The following is a 26,972-nucleotide window of genomic DNA, read 5'->3' as shown; positions in this document are numbered from 1 at the left end:
CGGAAAAGGCCAAAAAGATGTCACAGATAATTATCCTCAAAACATAATCCATCTATTATTTCAACCGGAGACCAAGCTAAACTTATCTAAAAAGCTATGAAACAAACTTAAAAACTTAAACAAGATATTTTACCTCTAATTTGTCAAATTGTTATATGTGAAAAGGCAATTCAAATCATTTCATTTCTTAATACTCATGTTCAAATGCAAAATAATAGCAAAACATAAAAAACTAGTTTTCACCCAGTTTTCTCCTTAATTTTAGCTCGTACATGGGTTCAACTATCTCACTATTCTTCCCTTTCTTTTCTCCTATTTCAGCTAGCATAAACCTAAATATACAGTCACGATATGCACTCTTCAATCATCCAGAACAATATTAAAGCATAAACAAGTTTTGAAATACGATACCAGAGCAAGCTAGACTTCAAAGTCAATATAAAGAATTATAATGACCTTTCAAATATTTTTTTTTAAAAGATATGTCTAATGTGAAAAGAGACTGCAATTCTTATGCTTTTAAAACATAAAAAAGGGGTGTGAGCATATAAAAAGAGACACGATGTTGTGCTTTTAAATAAAAAGTAAAGTTAATACGTTATATAAAAAAAGTAATTATTCTGTTGGTATTGTTGAAAGTGGGTGTTGGTCTAATTTCTTAAATGGTTAAAGTAAAAGAGGTTCTGTAATGGTCTAAACGCGCTTCCATGAAAAAATTATTATTAATCGTAGCGTGCCATGAATGATTGTGTCGTTAAAGATGATGTATAAGAATTATTGTGCTCTCTTGTTCTAACAGTTGATGGCCTCATCAATTCCTTCCATGGAATTCGCGTCTTCGTCATCCAAACGCCAACGAAGATATGATGTGCTAATCAACTTTAGTGGAGAAGACATCCGCAAGAAATTTGTCTCTCATCTCGATTCTGCCCTCTCTGCCGTTGGACTCACCACTATCCATCACCACCACAATGCAGTGCATATCCAACAACCTATTCTCAAACTTTGTCGGGTAGCAATTGTTGTTTTCACCCAAACATATTCTGAATCTGCTTGGTGTCTTCATCAACTTCAACAAATCATTCAATGGCACGAAACTTATTGCCAACATGTTCTGCCCGTATATTACGAAATTCGGCCATCTGATGTACGACTTCAGAAGGGTAATTTTGGAGAAACCTTGAAGGCAACTGCACAACAAGCATTTTCAGGACAACAACTGGAGCATGGCATGTCCATGTGGAACCTTGCACTCACCAAAGCTGCAAATTTGTTTGGATGGGATGATAGCAATTACAGGTAAATCACTCACTCAATCAACCATGCTTTTAAGGTTGTACTTTAATTTTGTTAATATGACTTCTCCAATAATTGCAATTGAACTTGAAGGAGTGATGCTGAAGTAGTGGACAATATTGTTAAGACCGTTCTTCATTTACCAGCCTTGTCTGCTACTAAATTTCCTGTTGGATTACAGTCCCACATGGAAGATCTTATTCAAACTATCAAAAACAAATCCTCAGAAGTTTGTATAATAGGGATATATGGAGGGGGAGGATTGGGTAAAACCACCCTTGCCAAAGCCATCTACCATCAAATTCATGGTACATTTAAGGAGAAATGTTTCATTGAAGATGTTGCACAAGTTAGTAAAATAAGAGGGCATGCTCATTTACAAGAACAACTTCTTTCAAATGTTCTAAAAACAAAGGTGGAGATACATAGCGTTGAGATGGGTGGCAGAATGATTCGGGAAAGTCTTTCTGGGAAAAGGGTGCTCATTGTACTTGACGATATGAATGAGTATAGTACTCTTTTAGACTTATGCAGATGTCGTGCAAGGTTCAGTGAAGGAACTGTGATAATTATTACAACAACAAACGAAGGCCTACTGATAAGACATCCAGTTGATTCTGTATTTCGGATAGAGCGAATGAATGCAAAGGAGTCCCTTGAGCTTCTTAGCTGGCACGCATTTAGGGAAGCAAAACCAAAAGAAGATTACAATGACCTTGCAAGAAAAGTAGTTACTTATTCTGGAGAACTACCTCTACTTCTTGAAGTCACTGGAAGTAGTTTATTTGAAAGGACGAAACGAGAATGGAATGGTGTATTGTTTGAATTTGCAAAACGTCCCCAAAACAATGTTCCTCGGAAATTGAAAATAAGCTTCGATGTTTTATGCAATCAAATAGAAAAAGATTTATTCCTTGATGTATGTCGTTTCTTTGTTGGTAAGGGCAGAGTTTATGCTACAAACATCCTAAATGGCTTCGGAGTAGATGTTGATAATGGAATAAGAGTTCTCACAGAGCGTAGCCTCATACAAGTTGAAAAGAATAACAAATTAGGAATGCATTCGTTGCTACGAGAAATGGGAAGAGAAATTATTCGTGAAATTACAGGAAAGGAACCTGGGAAGATTAGTCAACTGTGGCTTGATAAGGATGTAGAATATGTACTGACAGAGAATACTGTAAGAACATTCTTTATCTATGGTTTTGAAACTTTTTTTTTGAAGTGTTTACTTTCTCATGTGCAATATATATGTTTTTCTTAGTTCTTTTCATCGCAACGGACAAAAGTCATTCAGAGATTGCCTGTGAAAATGCTTTTAAACATGAGAGATTTCTTCGATCCTTATCCAGAGGTAAGAGAGCCACTGCTGAAACTCACTGAAAATTCCGAGTACCTTTCTAAGAAACTGAGATGGATCAGTTTGCAAGGATTTTCTTCAAAATACCTACCCAACGACTTTTATCTGCATGACGCAATGGTGATTGATTTAAAGCATAGTCTTCTTCGAGTCGTCTGGAAAGAAACCCAGGTTTTATTATGACCCATTCTTCATTGAAACACAAAGCTAAATTAAAATAAAATTGTAAGTTGCTACTGTTTCCTTTTTTATTTTCGTCTCTAATATTTTGTCAAAAAAAACTATCTTGGTGTAGATTTTGAGGTCGCTAAAAGTCCTTAACTTAAGCCACTCCATGCACTTGATAGAAACACCTGACTTTTCAAGAATACAATGTCTTGAACAGCTTATTCTAAAAGATTGTCCGAGATTGCGCAAAGTACACCAATCTATTGGATGTCTCTACAATCTTATACTGCTAAATTTGAAGGATTGTACAAGTCTAAGAAATCTCCCCGTAGGGATATATATGTTGAAATCTTTAAGAACTCTCATTCTTTCTGGTTGTTCCAAGATTGACCTATCGGAAAAGGATATAGTCCTATGAAATCCCTGGTAACTCTAATTGCTGAAAATACAGTTGTGAAACAAGTCCCTTTTTCAATTGTAAGCTCAAAAAGTTTTGGATACATATCCCTATGTGGATTTGAGGGATTGTCACATAACTTTTTTCCTTCTATCATTCGGTCTTGGATGTTGCCAACAATGAATCCAATATCTTATATTCATCCGTTTTGAATGGATGTGAAGGACAACAGCTGGGATGATATTGTGCCATTGCTTAGCACCCTTGCAAATCTTCGAACTGTTTTGGTGCAATGTGACACTCAGCTTCAACTATGTAATCAAGTAGAAACTATTCCGGTCGAATATGGTATAAATAATCAAGCAGAATCAACAATTTCAAACCATCATTTCAGGTCTTCTTTGATTGGTTTTGGAAGATACAACGAATTCTTAGATACTATTAACAATAACGTATCTCAGGTTCTTCTCTACCTTTCCTTTTGTTTATTAACTTCACCATCATTCTAGCAATTAAGCATAAAATAATTCTATTGCCACACAACTTCATCTAAAATATTCTGGTTTTCGCAAGCAACTAATCAAGTGATTATGCTTTTGTTTCGACTTTCTTGCTTCACAAGTATTATATTCCAGATCATTGTAGGAATATACGAAAAGAGAGGAAAACAGAAGTGCATTCTAAATCCCTAACGGCATGATGGTGATATATATACACATAAAAAATATCAATCATATTTGTTTATATTAATTACCATTGATATGTTTTGCATTTTGTATTGCATTGTTGTTGGGTTATTGATGGCCACATTGTAATTTCTATTGTTAAAATAATGGTTACATAATACAATTTGAATAGCATAATTAGATAAATGAAGAAACTTTTTATCTTATGGTACAGGTATTGGCAAGCAGTGAGTCTTATGATATTTCTCTCCCAGTTGTCAATGATCCTTATTGTTTGGTCCATATGGGCGAGGGACATTCTATTTTTTTCACTGTGCCTCGTGATCTTGAGATGAAGGGAATGACTTTGTGTGTTGTTTATTTATCAACCCCTATGATCTTTGAACCTGAAGTTTCTACTATCTCAATTGTTAATTACACAAAGTGTACATGCCAGATACACAAGCATGACCCAATAATTTCCTTTAATGATGAAGATTGGCATCGAATAGTGTCAAATTTAGGATCTGGAGACAAGGTAGAGATTTTTGTGAGTTTTAGTCATAGATTGGTCGTAAAAAACACAATTGTCTATCTGATATGTGGTGAGTCAAATAACTTAGAAAAAGAGCCTGAACAAATGAAGAATTATCTCAGTAAGTTCATTAGAAAGTTGTAATGTGAGTTGTGATAAGTCATTCATCTTGTTATTAGAACTGCGGGATCACTTTAGTTATGGAATTAATCCAATTTACATTTATAACTATCATTATAGTTTTCAGTTGCAATTTTTAGTTTTCAGCTTTTAACTAGTGTTTTTTTTCTTTTTTCAAATCTATTTAAATATATCAGTTGTTTTCGATTTGCATTTATAAGTTCCATTATAGTTTTTAGTTGTAATTTAAATAGTTTTCACAAATTATTTTAATTTTGTGAAAAAGGCTTTAAACTAAATTCTTATAAATTAATATTCATTTCATATGTCCAAATACAATTTTTTAAATAGATTCAATAAAATAATTATTTAAACAAGTATAAAAACTATTTATACTATCGTGGGCAACATTTTTATTGACATTTTAGACTTCCAGTATTGTAAAATGGACTTATATTATGATAAATTACAATATTTATACTCTGTGTGTCGCTTATATAGAAAGTGTTACTCACTGTGCTGATTAAAACAAGAATAGTCATAAAAAAGTTTATAAAATAATTTCATTACGTAAGATTCATCTACTTCCTATAGCATTAGGTTACTTTAGTGATTCCTTTTCCCACATAATTACAATTCCCAAAAAAAATCTTTTTCAATATCAGCTAATGTTATCATTTAAGAAAAGGTATAATCAATATATATAAGTTAATAAACAACTATTAACCATACAAAGATCCTAACGTTCATAAACAAATTATAAAAGAAGGTTGAGGATGAGATGAGCACGGCTCCACAACTTACATAGGGCAAGATGACCTCGGCCCCCGATGGCAACATTACCTTAATAGATTTAATAGATTCAATTAAGGATAATTGATGGAGGATTAAGGTAACTAATTATCATTAAAGAAATCCAAAATGACACAATCAAGCGAGCGGCCCTGTAGTTCCGCAAAAGAAAATGTAGGATGGGCTGGAACGTTGAACCCGTTAGTCCGCATAGGCTAAAGATAGGACGGGACGTTTGCTTCAATTGGGGTACACTCAATCAAATTCGACCAAATTTTCATTAAGATCGACTCATCCTAACATTCAGCTTCAGCCTGGACCAACCATTTTTTACCTTCTATCCAATTCGATCCATCTTGAATTTTAGTCTGTCTTGACTTTTGACCTGAATCGATCCATCTCAATCCTTTATCCGAGAAAGCTCATTTGAAATTTTCGTCCAAAACTGCCCACTTTAACTTTGACCTAACCCGACCTGTGTGATACAATATATGACCAGAACTAAAAGTATTATTTTTAAATGTTAATTAAAATCACCAAATCCACCTTAACCTGAACTAACCTATCTGAGAGAAGAATTTGAAAGTTAGAACTTTTATTGGACCCCGTTAATTTCACAGTTGTAATAAACTTTACAAAAAGTTGTTGGGATAATCCCATCAATGTGGTATTATTGTATATAAGCTAAATAAATTTCCTTTAGCATAATCCAAGATGCAGTCCACTTAGTTGGGTGGATAAATTTCCCAAAAGAATTTCGCAAATGACCTCCAAAACAATTGTACGAACACGTTAAAATAAAATAATACACGCTAAGGTCAAGCTAATGACTGATAATGCAATAAAATAAGTCCAAGAAAAATGTGACCAAGACCTTTTGAAATTGTTAAACCAAAACCAAACTGTTATAGTCTAATATGCTGACTAATCAGTATTAAAATAATTAGATAAAAATAAATAAATGAGATTATATATATATATATATATATATATATATATATATATATATATATAGCTGTAAACACTGTATTTATCGTTTTATAAATAAAAGCCTAAAACTGTGTAGTATTAATATAAGCGAAACAAGGGTTGTGCAGTTTGAATGTCCAATATAAAATTGATAATATTTGCAACTACTAGATAATAATATTTTCCTCTACGCTAAATAATATTTTGAAAAAGAATTCTTTGTAAAGAGACGTTGAAGTGCCACTAGTGAAAGTAAATATAAGCGAAGCATCCCAGCAGGGGCACTCGTTAAGACATTTCAATAATATTATATAAGACCATTATCATTTTGAATGGTTTTGTGTCTGTGCAGATATCATCTCTTTCACTCCTTCCATGGAATTCGTCTCTTCATCGTCCAAACTCCCACGGAATTACGATGTTTTGATCAACTTTACTGGAGAAGACATCCACAGGAAATTTGTTTCTCATCTCGAATTTGCCTTCTCTACGGTTGGGCTCACCACTTTCCTTCACCACCAGAATGCAGTGAAGTCAACGCACATCCAACAACCTATTCTCAACCTCTGTCGGGTAGCGATTGTTGTTTTCACCAAAACCTATTCTCAATCTGCTTGGTGTCTTAATCAGCTTCAACAAATCATCAAATGGCACCAAACTTATTGCCGACATGTTCTGCCCGTATATTACGAAATCCAACCATCTGATGTACGTCTTCAGAAGGGTGATTTTGGGAAAACCTTGAAGGCTACTGCACGACAAACATTTTTAGGGCAACAACTGGAGGATGGCTTGTCGAGATGGAGCCAAGCACTCACCAAAGCTGCAAATTTCTTTGGATGGGATGAGAGCAATCATTGGTAAATCACTCTCTCAACCAATCATACTTTAAGTTTGTGATTTAATTTTGTTAATACATGACTTCTTGTATAACTGCTGTTGAATTTGAAGGAGCGATGCTGAACTAGTGGACAACATTGTTAAGAGCGTACTTAATTTACCAGTCCTGTCAGTTACTAAATTTCCAGTTGGATTACAATACCGTGTGCAAGATGTGATTCAAACTATCAAAGATAAATCCGAGGAAGTTTGTATAATAGGGATATGGGGAGAGAGAGGATCTGGTAAAACCACTCTTGCCAGAGCCATCTACCATCAAATTCATGGTACATTCACGGAGAAAAGTTTCGTTGAAGATATCTCAGAAGTTAATCTAACGAGAGGGTATGTTAGTTTACAAAGACAACTTCTTTCAGATGTACTAAAAAGAAAGGTGGAGATACATAGCGTTGAGATGGGAAGAAAAATGACTATGGAAAGACTTTCTGGGAAACGAGTGCTCATTGTACTTGATGATATGAATGAGTATGGTCCATTTTTTGACTTATGCAGATATCGTAAAAGACTCAGTGGAGGAACCGTAATAATCATTACAACAACAGATAGAGACCTATTGGTGAATCATTCAGATTCTGTATTTTCGATACAGCTGATGAACGACATGGAGTCCATTGAGCTTCTTAGTTGGCACGCATTTAGAGAAGCAAAACCAAAACAAGAATACGAAGACTTTGCAAGAAGAGTGGTTAGATATTGTGGAGGACTACCTCTAGCTCTTGAAGTCATTGGAAGTACTTTATTTGAAACGACGGAAGAAGAATGGTGTAGTGTATTGTTTGAATTAGAGGAAAATCCCCAGCATTCTGTTATACATAAATTGAAAATAAGTTTCGACTGTTTACGCAATCAAATGGAAAAAGATTTATTCCTTGATGTATGCTGTTTCTTTGTTGGTAAGGACAGAGCCTATGCTATGAAGATTCTAAATGGCTGTGTAGTAGACGCTGATAGTGGAATAAGAGTCTTGATAGAGCGTAGCCTCATAAAAGTTTCCAAGAACAACAAATTTGGAATGCATCCTTTGCTACGAAAAATGGGAAGACAAATTAGTCTGGATATTTTAGGAAACAAACATGGGAAGAACATTGAACTGTGGTTTGATAAGGATGTAGAATATGCACTGCCACATAATACTGTAAGTATATTCTTTATCTATGGTTTTGAAACTTCTTTTGTAAGTGTTTGCTTTCTCATACGCAAATATTTGTTTTCTTAGCTCCTTTCATCACAGAAGACAGAAGTGATTCAGAGATTGGTTTTAACCTTAAGAGATTTCTCCGAACTTAATCCTTTAGATTTAAGAGACCCACAGACAAAATTCACTGAAGATCCTGACTACCTTTATGAGAAACTGAGATGGATAAGATTGCAAGGGTTTTCTTCAGAATACCTACCTAACGACTATGGTCGGGGTGACACAATAGCGATTGATTTAAAACACAGTCTTCTTCAACGCGTCTGGAAACAACCCCAGGTTTTATTTCGAGCCATTCTTCATTTAAACACAAAGCTTGCTAAAAACAATTGTACCATGATATTTGTTATTCGTTTCTAACATTTGTGAGATCTTGGTGCAGGTTTTGAGGTCGCTAAAATTCCTTAATCTTAGTCACTCCATGCACTTGAAAGAAACACCTAACCTTTCAGGGCTACCATGTCTTGAACAGCTCATTCTGAAATGTTGTCCAAAATTGCGAAAAGTACACCAATCTATCGGATGTCTCTGCAATCTTTTACTGCTAAATTTGAAGGACTGTACAAGTCTAAGCAATCTCCCTAGAGGGATATACAAGTCGAAATCTTTAAGAACTCTCATTCTCTCTGGTTGTTCCAAGATTGAGATAATGGATAAAGATATAACGCAGATGGAATCCTTGATAACTCTAATTGCTGAAAATACAGCTGTGAAATCACTTCCTTTTTCAATTGTAAGCTCAAAAAGCATTGGATATATATCAACACATCAATTTGAGGGATTGTCTCGTAGTTTTTTCCTGTTATCATTCGGTCTTGGATGTCGCCAACAATGAATCCCATATCTTACATGCATTCATTTTGCATGGAAATGGATGATAATAGCTGGGATGATATTGCGCCATTGCTTAGCTCCCTTAGAAATCTTCGAAGTGTTTTGGTGCAATGTGAGACCGAGTTTCAACTATCTTTGCAATTTGAAACTATTTTGGCTGAATATGGTGTGAATATTACAGAATCAAGAATTTCGAAGCTTCACTTGAGCTCTTCTTTGATTGGTTTTGGAAGCTACAATGAATTCTTCAGTACTTTCAGCGATACCATATCTGAGGTTCTTCTCTAACTTTCCCTTTGTTTATTACATTCGCTGTATCATTTCAGCTGTTAATTAAGTGAACTTAATAATCGCAATGAAGTATCCGACAGAAACTACACTAATAAACTCTTAGTACCGTTCGCTTTTATTGTCACACAACTTCATCTAAGAGTTTCTGATTTTAAGATTTTAATAATGAACTAACGAACCGATTATGCTTTTATTTTCACATTCTTACTCTACTTGCTTCACAATATTCCCAATCATCGTAGAAATATACTTGAAGAGGCGAAAACAGAAATGCATTGTAAATCCCTAACGACATGATAGTGATATGTACACAACAAAACTACTAATTAGATTTGTTTACATTAATTACCATAGGTATGTTTTTGAATTTGTATTACATTGTGTTTGATTATAAATGCCAGCTTTGCAAAATTTAATGTTAAAATAATGATTTCTTACGGTACAGGTATTGGCAAGGGCAAGCAGTGAGTCTTGTGATGTTTCTCTACCAGCTGTCAATGATCCTTATTGTTTGACCCATATGGGTGATGGACACTCTGTTTCTTTCAGTGTTCGTGACATGCCCGGAACGATTTTGTGTGTTGTTTATTTATCAATCCCTAAAATCATTAAACCTGAATTTAGTACTATTTTAATTGTTAATTACACAAAGTGTACATGCCACATACACAACCATGAAACGGTAATTTCCTTTTGTGATGAAGACTGGCATGGCATAATGTCAAATTTAGAATCTGGAGACAAGGTGGAGATTTTTGTGACTTTTATTCATGGATTGGTGCTCATAAACACAGTTGTCGATCTCATATCAAATAACCAGAAGAAAGAGCTTGAGTCGGAGGAAAATTGTCTCATTGAATTCATAAAGAAAGTTGTAATGTGTGACTTCTGGTAATCCTAGTGTCCTTGATTGCAATTTATTTTTCCCCACCCTTTCCATATTTTTCTTTAGAGTGTAGCTTGTAGTTAAGAATTTCATATTTAGTTTGCCCTGTTTCTCACTATTGGCATTGTGGTTCATTTGCTTTACTTGAGCATTTTTGTATTTGTTACTTTTGTCAAATCTTTTCCATTCGCATAGAATATCTCACCAAGATGTTCTCCTAAAAAAACACATGCATTATGAAATAAAGGCCGATGCTGTTCGGTTTGTGTGATTTGTTTTTGTTTCACCGTAGCCTCATCCCTTTGTTTAAAACTAAATGTATCAAAGGTTAATTTCTCTTATCGTTTTTACACTTATTATTTGTTTTATATTTATCAAATTTCTAGTTCTTAATTAATTATGAGTTCAGGAATTTGAAAAAGGAAATGATTATTCTTTAAATATTTTTACACTTATATTAAATTATATACCGATTATTTCTGTCATATAAAACACAGATAAAGTGTCAAAGTATTTATTTGTATCACTCGCCAATTATATTAAATTTTATTTTGCTAATTTTTTGTACTATTTATAATTTGTAAATATATATCAGTTATGTGAATTCAAGTTTTTAAACAGTACAAATAATACTTGTAACAGTGTATTAGGTTTTTCCTAAAATTTTAAGCTGTATTCTTTTAAGAGGAATGATTAGAGGGAGAGGAAGAGGAAGAGATTGAAAGAATTAGAAGATGAAGTTGGTGCTGTTTTTTTTAAGTGATTCAGAAGTGATTTTAGAGTAAATTAGAAAGTGAAGTATGTAAAAGTTTGTGACGGAATTGACAAATGTGATATATTATAAAAAAACTTTTAATAGAAAAAAAGTTAAATTACTAAAATGTCCTTATTGTTATAGGTAATATAAAATTATATATAAATTTAAAATTATTTTATAAACTTTATTGAATGATTGAAAATATAAAAAAAATATTTATAGAAAATGAATAATACAATATATTTTGTATAAAAATAAATTTAATATATAAGGTGGAAAATAATTAATTTACATGGAATTTTTTTTTCTTTTTAATGTTAATTTTAGAAGTAATAATTTTTTATTATTACTGTTAACATAGAGTAAAGGAAGTCAATTAAAACCATCACGTGTATTGATTTTAACCTTTAAATCATATGTAATAAAAATTAAATAATAAAGGATAATTTGGTAAATCCAACTGTGTCACCCTCTAATCTCACGATAGATGATAAGATTGAATTTTCAGTTCATCCCTCTAATCATCTCCTTCCATCACCTTGTATCACCTAAAAAAAACACATTATTTACCTCGTAATCATCTCTTCCCATTCCTTGTGAATAGTACATGTACCTAAAAAACACAACTTTAATTTCGAGTCTTTTATAAATACATGTATTTAGATAATAATTTTTTGACAAATAAATTTTAACCATTTTTACTTATAGCATATCATGATCTAAACATTAAATAGGGGAAGTTTAAACAAAGGATAGAAGTATTAGGATTAAAATGCTTTCTTTTCCATATTTCTTCATTCTCGCTTTAATAAAATAATAAAATAAAAATCGGAGAAAAAAATAAGAAATGTGTAAAAGTGGGCGTGGAAAGGGTATTTTAGGGCTCAGAAATAAATAGCAATCAGCTGGAGTGGTAACAACAAGATTAATTACAATAGACAAGACTACAGTAATAACCATAAAATCAAAGCTTAATAAGCTATTAAGACATATGCATCAGATTAACTTACCCTAGATCTACTAAGATTAAAAAACCCATCAGTATTTTTTGAATAGTTTGACTTTTCTCAAGTATAAAATTAATTAATTGCGCATTTTTTATTTTCTGCAGCAAACAGGTAACATGGGCATGGAATTATCCTTTTGTAGGGAGACTTATTAAAATATTTCAATAAAAAGCTTTGAGATCTACGCTTAAAAGATACAATACTATTATATACTTTCAATGGATTTGTGTCTGCAGAGATCATCTCTATGACCGTTTTTCTTTGTCTTCTAACTCTTCATCGCCTCATCAATTCCTTCCATGGACTTCCCCTCTTCAACATCCAAACTGCCACGGAAGTACGATGTGCTCATCAACTTTACTGGAGAAGACATTCACAGAAAATTTGTTTCTCATCTTCATTATGCCCTCTCTGCTGTTGGACTCACCACTTTCCTTCACCATCAAGATGCAGTGCAACCAATGAACATCCAACAACCTATTCTCAACCTCTGTCGGATAGCAATTGTTGTTTTCACCAAAACATATTCTGAGTCTGCTTGGTGTCTTCATCAACTTCAACAAATCATCAAATGTCACGAAACTTATTGTCAACATGTTCTGCCCGTATATTACGAAATTCAGCCATCTGATGTACGTCTTCAGCAGGGTCGTTTTGGAAAAGCCTTTAAAGAAACTGCACACCAAACATTCTCAGAACAAGAACTGGAGCATGGCATGTCCAGGTGGAGCCACGCACTCACCAAAGCTGCAAATTGCTTTGGATATGATGAGCGCAATTACAGGTAAATCACTCACTCACTCAATCAAAACCATATTTTAAGCTTGTACTTTAATCTTGTTAATACATGACTTCTTCCATAACTGCTATTAAACTTGAAGGAGTGATGCTGAACTAGTGGAAAAAATTGCTAAGTTCGTTGTTAATTTACCGGTCCTGTCTGCAACTAAATTTCCAGTTGGGTTACAATCCCGAATGGAAGATGTGATTCAAACTATCAAAAATAAATCCACGGAAATTTGTAAAATAGGGATATGCGGAGAGGGAGGATCTGGTAAAACCACTCTTGCCAAAGCCATCTACCATCAAATTCATGATACATTCAAGGAGAAAAGTTTCTTGGAAGATATTAGACAAGTTAGCGGAATAAGAGAAGATCTTCGTCTACAAGAACAACTTCTTTTAGATGTCCTAAAAACAAAGGTGGAGATACCTAGCGTTGATATAGGAAGAAAAATGATTCGAGAAAGACTTTTCGGGAAACGGATGCTCATTGTACTTGATGACTTGCCTGACTTTTGTGAACTTTTAGACATACTGAAATGCAATCATTTGTTCAGTGGAGGAACTGTAATAATCATTACAACAAGAGACGAACACATACTGAGGCAACATGGAATTGATTCTATTTTTCAGAGCAAGCTAATGTATGAAAATGAGTCCCTTGAGCTTCTTAGTTGGCACGCATTTAGGGAAGCAAAACCGAAAAAACCACACTATGAGCATGCAATAGATATAGTTCATTATTGTGGAGGACTACCTCTAGCTCTTGAAGTGATTGGAAGTAGTTTATTTGAAAGAACGGGAAATGAATGGTATTCGGTATGCCTTGAGTTACAGAAAATTCCCTCACAAAATGTTGAACAAATTTTGAGAATAAGCTTCAGAGCTTTACGCAATGAAATGGTACAAGATTTATTCCTTGATGTATGTTGTTTCTTTGTTGGTAAGGGCAGATCCTATGCTACGAAGATCCTAAATGGTTGTGGAGTATACGCTGATAGTGGAATAAGAATTTTGATAGAGCGTAGTGATAGAGGCCGTACCCCATCAAATTAAAACATATTAAATGCAGTACATGAAAGTGAACCAAGTCGTCTCCCAAAGACCAATATTTTCATTCAAAGCGAATTTTCCAGATGAACAAAACAATAAAACACAAGGGGGGGGTTTGGCAGACAGATTCGGAATGCTAATCAATAGATTAATTTAAATGCTACAGTGACTAAAACCGTATTGACATCCCTGATTCAAACGCAATTTCACTTATCATAGGCCATCAAATTAACACCAACTCTGCCTTGTCTCAATCCACTACATAATAATTCACTAAGCGAAAATTACAATCTAGCTTCATTATGCAATTAAGCAATGCACACATCCTTAAATTCGTGACAGCCAAGCTACATACATTAAGCATGAACGTATCTTAAACAAAACACATGCAATTACTCCGTAAATTAAGCATTGACAGATTCACCACATGCATTCCACGAATTCAGAACAAAAACATGGCAGATTTCACAAAACAAGCACAACCTCAAAGCTTCATCGCATTTTTCATCAAGGAGTCAATACACGAATTTAGCTACACATGGAAATGAGTAATTAAACACTTCAAAACTGAAATCACAAAAATCAGAACCAAGAACCCTAACTATCAAATCTGAAAACGCAATTTAAGACCAAAAAATGAGATTTAAAAGCTTAAATGGAATGCAAAACGGTGATATCATATATAAATGCAAAAACCCCATGAATGGGTATTGTTCCAAGTCAATAAACCCACAAAACGAACTGCCCAAGCAAGAAAACGAATCCAAAACGTAAAACCCTCAATGGGTGCTGTCAAATATGCATAAAAACGGTAAAAATGAGCCAAAAACGTGAAAAACCGCAAGGTGAGCGTCCATGGAAGCTTGGAGAACGAAAATGGAGGTTCTGAACAGTGCAGAGGAAGAAGGAGCGGCTGGCCTCCTGGTTTTGCAGACCTAATTCGTCTTTTATATCACCCATGCCACTCAGAATTACAAGACTGCCATTATGGGCCGCAGAATTACAAAAAATGCCACTCTGGGCCTCAAATGTTGACCCATTGACTTTGCTGACGTGGAAATGACATGGAAATGATATGGAAAGTTTCTTCAAGTAATTATTAATGTCCAAGCTCCAAAATTGCTTCACCCAAATACCTAAAAATAATTAAAAACAAAAATCAGGCCAAATAATGTGAAATTAGTCCAAATTCGAAACAGTGGCCCAATAAAGCCCAACAGATGAAAAACACTCTAATGATGAACAATTAAGCACTAATCAACTGTCTAATGGGTACACAAAGGCTAGTGAAATGGAAGAAAATAATGACTCATCAAAATCGACCACACTTACCCTTTTGCACTCCTGGGCAAAATTAAAGAGTAAAGCAAAGCAAGGACATCACAAACATAACAAGAGAGACAAAAAGACACAATACAAACAGACACGACACAGACAAATGGAAACACATCTAACACAAAAGGATTCAAAGCTGCAAGGTATCCATGAACATCATCCAAGCAGTTCAAGACATGTCAAGTACTCAGTTCAGCTCAAGGAGAGAATTGAAAGCAACATAACCTCACGAAATATGCACTGTATCACTCAAATCTCTAGGCTACTGTTTACTCTCAAAGCACCCTTGAAAAACAAACATCAAACAGACTTGGCAAGCCTCTAGAACGAACAACCAAACCAGAAACACATGCAGATCTAGATCAGAAGGACTTTTCAAGGTTGTAATGGGGCTGAGGACAAGGTGTGGAACATATGGATAAGTAGCTAAGCAACCAAGGAAATAGAGGAGCAATGGGGAATAAGTCTCAATCAATCATGAAAGTAATCCCAAACACCAACACTTCCAACTTCGGTTCTCACACAATGCTCAAATCCAAACTCCTTTTTATTTCTTTTCTTTATTCTCTTTTCTTTCTTTTTTGTTTTCTCTCTTTTTTTTCTTTTTTTTTCTTTTTTTTATACAAAAACATGCAGAGAAACAACAATTTGGAAATCCCACTTTGGTGTACAAATGAGCAATTCAAGAACCAACAACAAGTGCGTGCACAACCACACTTAATTGAGCACCCATTCCCAAAACAATTCCAAAGCTCCAAAATTTCCTAAGGTAGGAATAATCATGGTTTTTCAGGCTAAGGGCTTGTAATGAGCTGTAAAACAATGAAAGGGTATGCAGGCTCAAAAAGGGGTATCAATGGAAACAGTTCAAGGTAGGCTCATCTGGTTGTAGGCTCACAGAACAAAATTGCCTAAATCATATCCCAACATGCATGTGAATCAGAAAAGTATTCAGAAAGAGTCAAGCCAAGACCATGTGCAAGCATTCAAGAGGCGGTATCACACAACAAAGAACAGAGAGTGGCTCAAATTCTCACACAGGATAAAACAATTCCAAAAGCAACTTGACATGCAAAGACAAAGCAAGGATATCAGTTCACAGAGTAACAACAACTCATCCTCCAAAAGTGAAGTGAGTGTTCCAAACAGAAAGCAAAAACATAACACTAACTAACACAAATTAACAAAAAGGAATCAAACAAACGGAAACAACAACAGACAGACAGACAGACTGGACAAGTGCAATAAAAGTAAAGAAGAAGGGAAAGAAAACTCCCTGAATCATGGTGAAACAGCAGTGGGGTCAAGCAGGGAAGTTTCCTCCACAACAGTATCCACCAAGGCAGGATTGCTGAGGAATGGCTTAAGACGATGCCCATTCACTTTGAAGCTCTTATCTGTGGACTGGCTTTTGATTTCAACTGCACCATAAGGATAAACATTAGTGACAACAAAAGGACCAATCCACTTTGATCTCAACTTACCCCCCATGAGTCCAAGTCTGGAGTTATACAGTAAAACTTGCTGACCAACAACAAACTCCTTTCTAGCAATGGAGCTATCATGGAATCTCTTGGTCTTCTCCTTGTAGAACATAGAGTTCTGATATGCCTCCAAACGGATCTCATCCAACTCGTTCAACTGCAGCTTCCTTTCCTCCCCAGCTTGATCAAGAGAGAAGTTGCATGACTTGACAGCCCAGTAGGCTCGATGCTCTATCTCCACTGGAAGGTGGCATGGCTTACCAAAGACAACCCGATAAGGAGACATCCCTATAGGTGCCTTGTAAGCAGTCCTGTGAGCCCATAGAGCGTCCTCAAGTCTATTGCTCCAATCCTTCCTGTTGGGCTGCACAATCTTCTCCAAGATCCTCTTGATTTCTCTATTTGAGATCTCGGCTTGCCCATTAGTTTGGGGGTGATATGGTGTAGAAAGTTTATGCACAACCCCGTACTTTTGAAGCAAAACCCCCAAGGATCTGTTGCAAAAATGGGTGCCCTGGTCACTAACAATAGCTCGAGGAACTCCAAACCTGCAAAATATGTGAGACCTAACAAAGTCCACAACAACTCGAGCATCATTAGTTCTAGTGGCTTTGGCTTCCACCCATTTTGAAACATAATCAACAGCAAGTAAGATGTAAGTGAAACCAAAAGAGACAGGGAAAGGGCCCATGAAATCTATACCCCAGACATCAAACACCTCACAAAATAGCATGGGTTGTTGAGGCATCTGTTGTCTCCAAGAAATGGCTCCTCCTGCTCGTTGGCATTCCTCACATGTGCTACAAATCCTCCACGCATCTTTGAAGATGGTGGGCCAATAAAATCCGCAATCTAGCACCTTACGAGCTGTCCTTTGTGTGCCAAGGTGACCACCAGGTGCAGATGAATGACAAAATTTGAGGACCGAGTCAATCTCATGGTCCGGAATGCATCTCCTGGTAACCTGATCACTGCACATTTTCCACAGATAGGGGTCATCCCAAATGTAATACCTAGCATCGCTCTTGAGTTTATCACATTGAGCTCTGGATGCTAGGGGAGGAAAAACAGAAGCAGCAAGATAATTAACAATGTTAGCAAACCAAGGTGAGGAAGAAGTAGAGAGTGTCAACAAACTTTCATCGGGAAAGTCATCCCGGATCGGTGTAGCATCATCAGTAGACCTCTCAATCCTGCTTAGGTGGTCTGCAACCAGGTTTTGTGCTCCGCTCCTATCACGGATCTCCAAATCGAATTCTTGGAGCCAGAGCATCCATCTTATCAGCCGAGGTTTTGATTCTGCCTTCTTCAACAGGTACTTAAGAGCTGCATGGTCAGTAAACACAACAACAGGAGAACCAAGCAGATAAGATCGAAACTTTTCAAGTGCAAAAACTACCGCAAGGAGCTCTTTTCTGTTGTGGTATAGTTTGTTGGGCAGCATCTAATGTCCTGGAGGCGTAGTAGATTACCCTCGGCTGCTTATCAATCCTTTGAGCTAGAACAGCCCCTAATGCATAGTTGGATGCATCACACATAAGCTCAAATGGGGCTGTCCAGTCGGGCGCCTGAATGATTGGAGTTGTGGTCAGGGCCTTCTTGAGGCAATCAAAAGCCTCTTTGCATCCTTCATCAAAGATGAAGTCAACATCCTTTTGCAATAGGTTGGACAGTGGGAGGGCCTTCTTACTGAAGTCTTGAATGAAGCGCCTGTAAAACCCTGCATGGCCAAGAAAAGAACGAACCTCTCGCACAGAAGAGGGGTAAGGCAATTGTGAAATAATTGAGATCTTGGCAGGGTCAACTTCAATGCCCTTTTTTGAAATTATGTGCCCCAATACTATGCCTTGTTCTACCATGAAATGACATTTCTCAAAATTGAGAACAAGGTTAGATTGGATGCACCTGTTTAAAACTCTGTCCAAACTATCCAAACATGCATCAAATGAGGACCCATATACAGTAAAGTCGTCCATAAACACCTCTATGCATTTTTCAAGAAAATCACTAAAAATGCTAAGCATGCACCGCTGGAATGTGCCAGGGGCATTGCATAGGCCAAACGGCATCCTCCTATAGGCAAAAGTGCCAAAGGGGCAGGTGAATGTGGTTTTCTCTTGGTCCTCAGGTGCAATGTGAATTTGAAAATAACCAGAAAACCCATCAAGAAAGCAATAATGGGACTTACCTGCCAAGCGCTCAAGCATCTGATCAATAAAAGGCAGGGGGAAGTGGTCTTTTCTGGTTTCTTGATTTAGCCTTCTGTAGTCAATGCAAACCCTCCAACTGTTTTGCACTCTTGTTGGAATTAGCTCCTCTTTTTCGTTCTTGACTACAGTGAGGCCAGTCTTCTTTGGAACAACATGGATGGGGCTAACCCACTGACTGTCAGAAATGGGGTAGATGATCCCAGCTTGTAGAAGCTTGGTCACCTCCTTCTTTACAACATCCGAGATGACAGGGTTGAGTCGCCTCTGTGGCTGTCTCACTGGCTTTGCTCCATCTTCCAACAATATCCTATGCATGCATGTTGATGGGCTAATACCAGGGATGTCAGCCAATGTCCATCCAATTGCCTTCTTATGCTTCTTAAGAACTTGCAACAACCTCTGCTCTTGTTCAGCAGTGAGGGAGGTGGAAATGATGACAGGCAGTTTGTCCTCCTCCTCTAAGTAGACATACTTGAGGTTGTCTGGCAGTGGTTTCAACTCTAGAGTACTGGATGCTGGCTGAATATCAGGAACCAGAGGGGAGGGAGAAATGGGTTCCACAGCCTGTACCTGAGCATAACAATCAGATGCATATGTACTTCCTGCAACATGGTTAGTGCAACCTGATTGTATAACATCAAAGTGAATAGGTACAACATCCAGAGAGTCAAACTCTGTACATTCAACATTATCCACATCATATTCAGCATCATCAGAATCAAAATAAGAATCAAGAACATCAATGCATGCAAATTCAGATAACTCAGACATGGATGAATGTTTTAATGTATGCAAAGAGTGGAAATCAGAAATCAATCCATCAACAGCATCATCAATAATATCCACGTGAAAAACAGAATGATCCTCAGAAGGATGTTTCATGGCATCCAGAATGTTGAATCGCACAACAATATCATCAAACTCCATGGACAAAGTACCTGCATGGACATCAATTTTGGTTCGTGCAGTTTTCAAAAATGGTCTGCCTAAAATGATTGGTGCAGAACCATGTGAAAATCCCTCTTCCATATCAAGAATGTAAAAATCAGCAGGGAAAATCAATTCACCAACACGAACCAAAACATCATCAACCAAACCTGCGGGGTGGGCAACACTTCTATTTGCCAACTGAATCACCACACCCGTAGGTTGCAGGGGTCCAAGAGAAAGAGATTTAAAAATAGATAGAGGCATTACATTTATTGAAGCACCAAGATCAAGCATTGCATTTTCAAATTTATTGTTACCTATGATGCAAGGTACACAAAATGTACCTGGGTCCTTGCACTTCTCAGGAATCTGAGGAACAGATTTACCTATCAATGCTGACACGTTTCTGCCCATGCTGATCTTTTCGTTTCCCTTTAGCCTCCTCTTGTGCGTGCATAGCTCCTTCAAGAACTTTGCATATCTGGGAATCTGTTTAATGGCATCCAACAGAGGTATGTTGACCTCCACCTTCCTAAAAGTTTCCAAGATCTCCCTGTCAACCTCTTCCATCTTTTTGCTTGGAATGGCTCTTGGAGGGAAAGGAAGAGGTATGGAAGGTGCAGCAGTAGAGGTGGAAGGTGTAGAAGTCGCACTAGATGTGGAAGGACCAGCTGCATGAGCATCACGCTTTCTCTGAAGTGTGGCAGGGTCGGCTTCCTTTGGAGGTGTAGGCTCGGAAGTGGGAACTTCAATGTTCTTCCCAGATCTCAAAGTAATGGCACTCACATTCCTCGGATTTTCCACCGTCTGTGATGGAAGCTTGTCAGAATTCTGAGCCTGTGCCTGGTTTAGCTGAGTGGCCATCTGCCCCATTTGATTTGTCAAACTCTGGATTGAGGCCCTAGTCTCCTGCTGAAATTGCATATTTTGAAGGGTCATCATCCTGACTAACTCCTCCAATGAAGTAGAAGAAGAAGGTGCAGGTGCTGCAGCAGGAGCTGGTGTGGGTACAGGTGGAACAGGAGCAGCTTGTGGTGCAGGTGCAACTCTTTGTTGTGGAGGTGGTTGCACATTTTGAAATTGTTGGGGCTGCTGGTTACCCTGGTTTCCCCATCTCAAATTAGGGTGATTCCTCCATCCTGGATTATATCTGTTGGTTGACAAATCATGGTGGTTTTGTTGTTGCTGTTGGGGCCTATTGTTGTTGAAAATATTTGCTGCATAGGCCTGAGGGGTATCCACTGGTGTAGAAGAAGAAGAAGCAGAAGCCTGTTGTTGCAATGCTGGGCAAGAGTCTGTAAAATGATCAACAGATGTACAAAGGCCACAAACTCTTGCAGCTGGAGCTCTCTGATTGGAAGCAAGTTGGTTGACCATGTGGTAAGAGCATCAATCTTACTCTCCAACTTCTTCGTGTACTCGGCTGCTCCTACATCATGAACACCTCTAACAACTATGGCATCACTCCTTGTGCCAAATTGTTGAGAATTTGAAGCCATGTTCTCTATTAATTGTCTGGCTGCAGCTGGGGTTATGTTACCAAGGGCACCACCACTTGCGGCATCAATCATATTTCGATCCATGTGGTGCAAGCCTTCATAAAAATACTGCAGGAGGAGATGTTCAGAAATCTGATGGTGTGGACAGCTTGAACAGAGATTCTTGAACCTCTCCCAGTACTCATAAAGGGTCTCCCCAGATTGCTGCTTGATGCCAGAAATCTCCTTTCGTATGGCTGTTGTCCTTGAAGCAGGAAAGAACTTGGCAAGGAACAATCTCTTCAGGTCATCCCAGCTTGTGATGGACCTGGGTGCTAGGTAGTACAGCCAGTCTTTCGCATTACCCTCCAAAGAATGAGGGAAAGCCTTCAAGTATACATGGTCCTCTTGTACATCTGCAGGCTTCATGGTGGAACAGACGACATGAAACTGCTTCAAGTGTTTGCACGGGTCCTCACCTGCAAGACCATGAAACTTTGGCAACAAGTGTATCAAACCAGTTTTCAGCACATATGGAACCTCCTCCTCAGGGTATTGTATGCATAAACTATCATAAGTGAACTCTGGTGCAGTGAGCTCACTCATGGTTCTCTCATGAGGTGGAGGAGGTTGAGCCATGTTATCAGTATGAAATGCTCAGAATGTACAGTATGCTCAGAATGCAAAGAATGAGGAGTGTCAGGAATGTGATGAGAATCAGAAGAATCAGGAAATGTCACTGAATATTCAGCATGCAAAGATGGATTCCTAGGATGCCTACTTCCTCTATGGAATGTCCTATCAATCTCAGGGTCAAATGGTTGTAATTCACTTGGGTTTCCCCTAGTCATGCACTAAAAAGCATTAATTGTGGTGATATTGGCATAACAAAGGGTATAACTACAAGTATACTCAAACGACCTCCAAATGACTTGAAAATTGGTAGGATATCCTTTGAGTGGTCAAACAGAAGCACAAAAAAAATCAGATGAAAACTCAAAGCACAAGTATTTTTAACAATTTTTCAAAAGTGGAAAAAATGAAGAAAAATCACAAAAAACATTGCTGAAATGTAGAAAATGGCATTTTCTGGAGAATCGGATGGGGCAAACCGGCGATGCTGGTTACGACAAGGTAGGAAATCAAATTCTACCCCAAATCCATATAAAATAATAGTGAATCTGATAACCAGAGCAAAAGTTATGGTCCTCTGAAGTTTCACTAAAAATCAGTCCAAAATTTTTTTGAATCTCTTAACTCAGACCATACCGACTGCTCTAGCTATTTTTCTATCAAGTTCAACGTCTTAGAAGTGGGGGAAAAAAAATTTCAAGTCAAAACAAGCTTCGTAGCTACCAAAACAAAAATCCAGAAGTTAAATGCCAGATTCAGACACTATTCAAACACTATTTACTACTACAAATGACACTATTCATGCGCGCCGCGACACTATTCACTACACTACACAGAAACACACAGGAATGGAAACAGACACTGAACTTAACACAACATTAACATCACAATGAACATATACCAACTCAACCACACTTGAACTACACACACACACACCAAAACACAGAACACAAACACACTGGAAATTTTACTTTGAACGAAACGATTGGTCCCCGGCAACGGCGCCAAATTTGATAGAGGCCGTACCCCATCAAATTAAAACATATTAAATGCAGTACATGAAAGTGAACCAAGTCGTCTCCCAAAGACCAATATTTTCATTCAAAGCGAATTTTCCAGATGAACAAAACAATAAAACACAAGGGGGGGTTTGGCAGACAGATTCGGAATGCTAATCAATAGATTAATTTAAATGCTACAGTGACTAAAACCGTATTGACATCCCTGATTCAAACGCAATTTCACTTATCATAGGCCATCAAATTAACACCAACTCTGCCTTGTCTCAATCCACTACATAATAATTCACTAAGCGAAAATTACAATCTAGCTTCATTATGCAATTAAGCAATGCACACATCCTTAAATTCGTGACAGCCAAGCTACATACATTAAGCATGAACGTATCTTAAACAAAACACATGCAATTACTCCGTAAATTAAGCATTGACAGATTCACCACATGCATTCCACGAATTCAGAACAAAAACATGGCAGATTTCACAAAACAAGCACAACCTCAAAGCTTCATCGCATTTTTCATCAAGGAGTCAATACACGAATTTAGCTACACATGGAAATGAGTAATTAAACACTTCAAAACTGAAATCACAAAAATCAGAACCAAGAACCCTAACTATCAAATCTGAAAACGCAATTTAAGACCAAAAAATGAGATTTAAAAGCTTAAATGGAATGCAAAACGGTGATATCATATATAAATGCAAAAACCCCATGAATGGGTATTGTTCCAAGTCAATAAACCCACAAAACGAACTGCCCAAGCAAGAAAACGAATCCAAAACGTAAAACCCTCAATGGGTGCTGTCAAATATGCATAAAAACGGTAAAAATGAGCCAAAAACGTGAAAAACCGCAAGGTGAGCGTCCATGGAAGCTTGGAGAACGAAAATGGAGGTTCTGAACAGTGCAGAGGAAGAAGGAGCGGCTGGCCTCCTGGTTTTGCAGACCTAATTCGTCTTTTATATCACCCATGCCACTCAGAATTACAAGACTGCCATTATGGGCCGCAGAATTACAAAAAATGCCACTCTGGGCCTCAAATGTTGACCCATTGACTTTGCTGACGTGGAAATGACATGGAAATGATATGGAAAGTTTCTTCAAGTAATTATTAATGTCCAAGCTCCAAAATTGCTTCACCCAAATACCTAAAAATAATTAAAAACAAAAATCAGGCCAAATAATGTGAAATTAGTCCAAATTCGAAACAGTGGCCCAATAAAGCCCAACAGATGAAAAACACTCTAATGATGAACAATTAAGCACTAATCAACTGTCTAATGGGTACACAAAGGCTAGTGAAATGGAAGAAAATAATGACTCATCACGTAGCCTTGTAAAAGTTAAGAAGAACAACAAATTTGGAATGCATCCTTTGCTTCAAGAAATGGGAATAACAATTATTCGTGAAATTTCAGTAAAGGAACCTTGGCCGAACAGGCGACTGTTGTTTGATAAGGATACAAAATATGTAAGAACATTTTTTTTATACGTAGTTTGAAAGTGTTTGTTTTGTCCTGTGCAATATATTTGTTTTTTTTTGTTCTTTTCATTACAGGAGACAAAAGCCATGCAGTGGTTGCCTCTGAAACTACATCAAGTAGAAATAGCAATAAATTCTGAGTACCTTTTACAGAAACTAAGATGGATCAGTTCGAATGGGTATTCTTCAGAATACTTTCATAGCAAATTTTGTGTGGACGATGCAATAGCGATTGATTTAAAGCGCAGTCTTCTTGGACGCCTCTGGAAAGCACCTCAGGTTTTATTACGAGCCATTTTTCATTAAAACACAAAACTTAATTAAAATAGGTTACTAACTTGTACTATCTTGGTGTAGGTTTTGAAGTCGCTAAAAGTCCTTAACCTCAGTCACTCCAAGTATTTAACAACAACCCCTGACTTTAACGGACTACCAAGTCTTGAACAACTCATTCTGAAATGTTGTCCAAGATTGCGCAAAGTACACCCATCAATTGGATGTCTCTGCAATCTTTTACTGCTAAATTTGAAAGACTGTACAAGTCTAAGCAATCTCCCCAGAAGGATATATAAGTTGAAATCTTTAAGAACTCTGATTCTCTCTGGTTGTTCGGAGATTGACATAATGGATAAAGATGTAGCACATTTGGAATCCTTGATAACTCTAATTACTGAAAATACAGCTGTGAAACAAGTGCCTTTTTCAATTGTAAGCTCAAAAGGCATTGGATACATATCCCTACGTCCATTTGAGAGTAATTTTTTTTCTTCTATCATTCGATCTTGGATGTCGCCAACAATGAATCCCCTATCTTACATACATTCGTTTTGCATGGATATAGATGATAATAGATGGGATGATATTGGGCCATTACTTAGCCACCTTAGAAATCTTCGAAGTGTTGTGGTGCAATGTAACACCGAGTTTCAACTATCTAAACAAGTTAAAGATATTCTGGTTGAATATTTTGCAAATATTACAGAATCAGGAACTTCAAAGCATCACATCAGGTCTTCTTTGATTGGTGTTGGAAGATGCAATGAATTCTTGAATACTGTCGGCTACAGCATATCTAAGGTTCTTTTCTAGCTTTCCCTTTTGTTTATTACCTTCACTATCATGTAACCTATTAAGAGAACATAAAATAATCCTAATGAAGTATCTAACTGAATCAACAATAGCAAATTTTAATACTCTTCGCATTTATTGGCACACAACCTTATCTACAAGTTTCTGATTTTGGTAATCAACTAACCAAGTGATTTTGGTTTTATTTCAACACTTTTTTATTGTAACTCCAACCATCATAGAAATAAAATTAGAAGAGAGGAAAACACTATTAATGCATTCTAAATCCTAAACGACATGATGGTGATATATATGTACACAATAAAACTACTAATTAGATTTGTTTATATTAATTATTGGTATGTTTTTCATTATGTTTGATTATAAATGCCCGCTTTGTAATTTTTCATGTTAAAATAATGATTTCAAAAGACAATTTGAATAGCCAGCGAAATTAGATATATGACTAACCATTTTATCTTATGGTACAGGTATTGGCAAGGAACGAGTCTTGTGATGTTTCTCTCCCAGCTATTAATGATCCTTATTGTTTGCCCCATATGGGTGAGGGACACTCTGTTTCTTTCACTGTGCCTTCAGATAGTGACATGAAGGGAATGACTCTGTGTGTTGTTTATTTATCAAACCCTAAAATCATAGAACCTGAATTTACTACGGTCTTAATTGTTAATTACACAAAGTGTACATGCCACATACACAATCATGGCACAGTAATTTCTTTTAATGATGATGATTGGCATGGCATAGTGTCAAATTTAGAATCTGGAGACAAGGTGGAAATTTTTGTGAATTTTGGTGATGGATTGGTGGTTAAGAATACAGCGGTGTATCTGATATGTGGTGAATCAAAGAACTTGGAAGAAACGTCTGAGCCAAAGAAATTTTCTCTCATTAGATTCATAAAGAAAGTTGTAATGTGAGTTCTGGTGAGTCATTTATTTATCTTCTTTGAGAACAGTAGCATCACTTTAGGCATTATATTTTCCCATACTTTACATGTTTTACTTTATAGTATACCATAGATTTAAGAAATTCATGTTTATATTAGTCCTGTTTCTCACTCCTGAAGTTGTGTTTGTTTGGTTTCACTTGAGTTGTTTATTATATTTGTTTTCTCCTTTCTTTTGTCAATTGTTTTGCCTTTCAGCATATAATATCTCATCAAGAATTCCTCCTAAAGAAAAAAGACATGCTTTATGAAATAAAGGCTGATATTGTTGGATTATTTTTTATTTTGTTTTATTTCCTTTCTTTTATAAATCACTTAAAAATGTTTTCTTTTTCAATTTTCATTTTTTA

The 26,972-nt window shown here is 36.6% G+C and overlaps 4 protein-coding genes and 1 non-coding gene across 8 annotated transcripts; all 5 read left to right on the top strand.

Annotated features, from left to right (window-relative positions):
- Positions 1–721: 721 nt before the first annotated feature.
- LOC114165787 (TMV resistance protein N-like) lies at positions 722–4,655 on the top strand. 4 transcript variants are annotated; one of them, XR_003599783.1, is made up of 5 exons: positions 722–1,299; positions 1,390–2,476; positions 2,561–2,827; positions 2,952–3,682; positions 4,122–4,360. XR_003599783.1 is itself a non-coding variant. In XM_028050369.1 (4 exons), the coding sequence occupies exons 1-4, from the start codon at positions 803–805 to the stop codon at positions 3,240–3,242; spliced, it is 2,142 nt and encodes a 713-aa protein (XP_027906170.1). In that variant the 5' UTR covers positions 722–802; the 3' UTR covers positions 3,243–4,316. The 4 variants fall into 4 exon arrangements, 3 of the variants coding, with proteins under 3 accessions (XP_027906170.1, XP_027906171.1, XP_027906169.1); XM_028050369.1 differs by having other exon boundaries at positions 2,952–4,316; XM_028050368.1 differs by lacking the exon at positions 2,952–3,682 and having other exon boundaries at positions 723–1,299; positions 4,122–4,655.
- A 1,949-nt stretch (positions 4,656–6,604) lies between these two features.
- On the top strand, positions 6,605–10,556 carry LOC114165789 (TMV resistance protein N-like). Its single transcript, XM_028050371.1, has 5 exons — positions 6,605–7,162; positions 7,254–8,337; positions 8,419–8,676; positions 8,780–9,507; positions 9,968–10,556. The coding sequence occupies exons 1-4, from the start codon at positions 6,678–6,680 to the stop codon at positions 9,230–9,232; spliced, it is 2,280 nt and encodes a 759-aa protein (XP_027906172.1). The 5' UTR covers positions 6,605–6,677; the 3' UTR covers positions 9,233–9,507; positions 9,968–10,556.
- A 1,680-nt stretch (positions 10,557–12,236) lies between these two features.
- LOC114165138 (disease resistance protein ADR2-like) lies at positions 12,237–13,953 on the top strand. Its single transcript, XM_028049805.1, has 3 exons — positions 12,237–12,956; positions 13,054–13,774; positions 13,909–13,953. The coding sequence occupies exons 1-3, from the start codon at positions 12,472–12,474 to the stop codon at positions 13,951–13,953; spliced, it is 1,251 nt and encodes a 416-aa protein (XP_027905606.1). The 5' UTR covers positions 12,237–12,471.
- Positions 13,954–21,595: 7,642 nt separating this feature from the next.
- Positions 21,596–21,704, top strand: LOC114167984. The gene has a single exon (XR_003600583.1). It is a non-coding gene; the product is annotated as a small nucleolar RNA R71 (small nucleolar RNA).
- A 2,694-nt stretch (positions 21,705–24,398) lies between these two features.
- Positions 24,399–26,679, top strand: LOC114167615 (probable disease resistance protein RPP1). Its single transcript, XM_028052723.1, has 3 exons — positions 24,399–24,863; positions 24,942–25,661; positions 26,144–26,679. The coding sequence occupies exons 1-3, from the start codon at positions 24,672–24,674 to the stop codon at positions 26,591–26,593; spliced, it is 1,362 nt and encodes a 453-aa protein (XP_027908524.1). The 5' UTR covers positions 24,399–24,671; the 3' UTR covers positions 26,594–26,679.
- The last annotated feature ends 293 nt before the right edge of the window (positions 26,680–26,972 follow it).

This window comes from Vigna unguiculata, chromosome 10 (assembly GCF_004118075.2).
Source record: "Vigna unguiculata cultivar IT97K-499-35 chromosome 10, ASM411807v1, whole genome shotgun sequence".
Classification (NCBI taxonomy): domain Eukaryota; kingdom Viridiplantae; phylum Streptophyta; class Magnoliopsida; order Fabales; family Fabaceae; genus Vigna; species Vigna unguiculata.
This window is presented reverse-complemented; position numbering and strand designations above follow the sequence as displayed.

Bases quoted from the DNA above. Each gene is read 5' to 3' on its own strand.
- LOC114165138 (XM_028049805.1), top strand. From the start codon at position 12,472: ATGGACTTCCCCTCTTCAACATCCAAACTGCCACGGAAGTACGATGTG. The intron at 12,957-13,053 runs GTAAATCACTCA...TTAAACTTGAAG, and splicing joins TATGATGAGCGCAATTACAG to GAGTGATGCTGAACTAGTGG. The intron at 13,775-13,908 runs GTATGCCTTGAG...TGGTAAGGGCAG, and splicing joins CGGGAAATGAATGGTATTCG to ATCCTATGCTACGAAGATCC.
- LOC114165787 (XM_028050368.1), top strand. From the start codon at position 803: ATGGCCTCATCAATTCCTTCCATGGAATTCGCGTCTTCGTCATCCAAA. The intron at 1,300-1,389 runs GTAAATCACTCA...TTGAACTTGAAG, and splicing joins TGGGATGATAGCAATTACAG to GAGTGATGCTGAAGTAGTGG. The intron at 2,828-4,121 runs GTTTTATTATGA...CTTATGGTACAG, and splicing joins TCGTCTGGAAAGAAACCCAG to GTATTGGCAAGCAGTGAGTC.
- LOC114167615 (XM_028052723.1), top strand. From the start codon at position 24,672: ATGCAGTGGTTGCCTCTGAAACTACATCAAGTAGAAATAGCAATAAAT. The intron at 24,864-24,941 runs GTTTTATTACGA...ATCTTGGTGTAG, and splicing joins GCCTCTGGAAAGCACCTCAG to GTTTTGAAGTCGCTAAAAGT. The intron at 25,662-26,143 runs GTTCTTTTCTAG...CTTATGGTACAG, and splicing joins TCGGCTACAGCATATCTAAG to GTATTGGCAAGGAACGAGTC.
- LOC114165789 (XM_028050371.1), top strand. From the start codon at position 6,678: ATGGAATTCGTCTCTTCATCGTCCAAACTCCCACGGAATTACGATGTT. The intron at 7,163-7,253 runs GTAAATCACTCT...TTGAATTTGAAG, and splicing joins TGGGATGAGAGCAATCATTG to GAGCGATGCTGAACTAGTGG. The intron at 8,338-8,418 runs GTAAGTATATTC...TTGTTTTCTTAG, and splicing joins ATGCACTGCCACATAATACT to CTCCTTTCATCACAGAAGAC.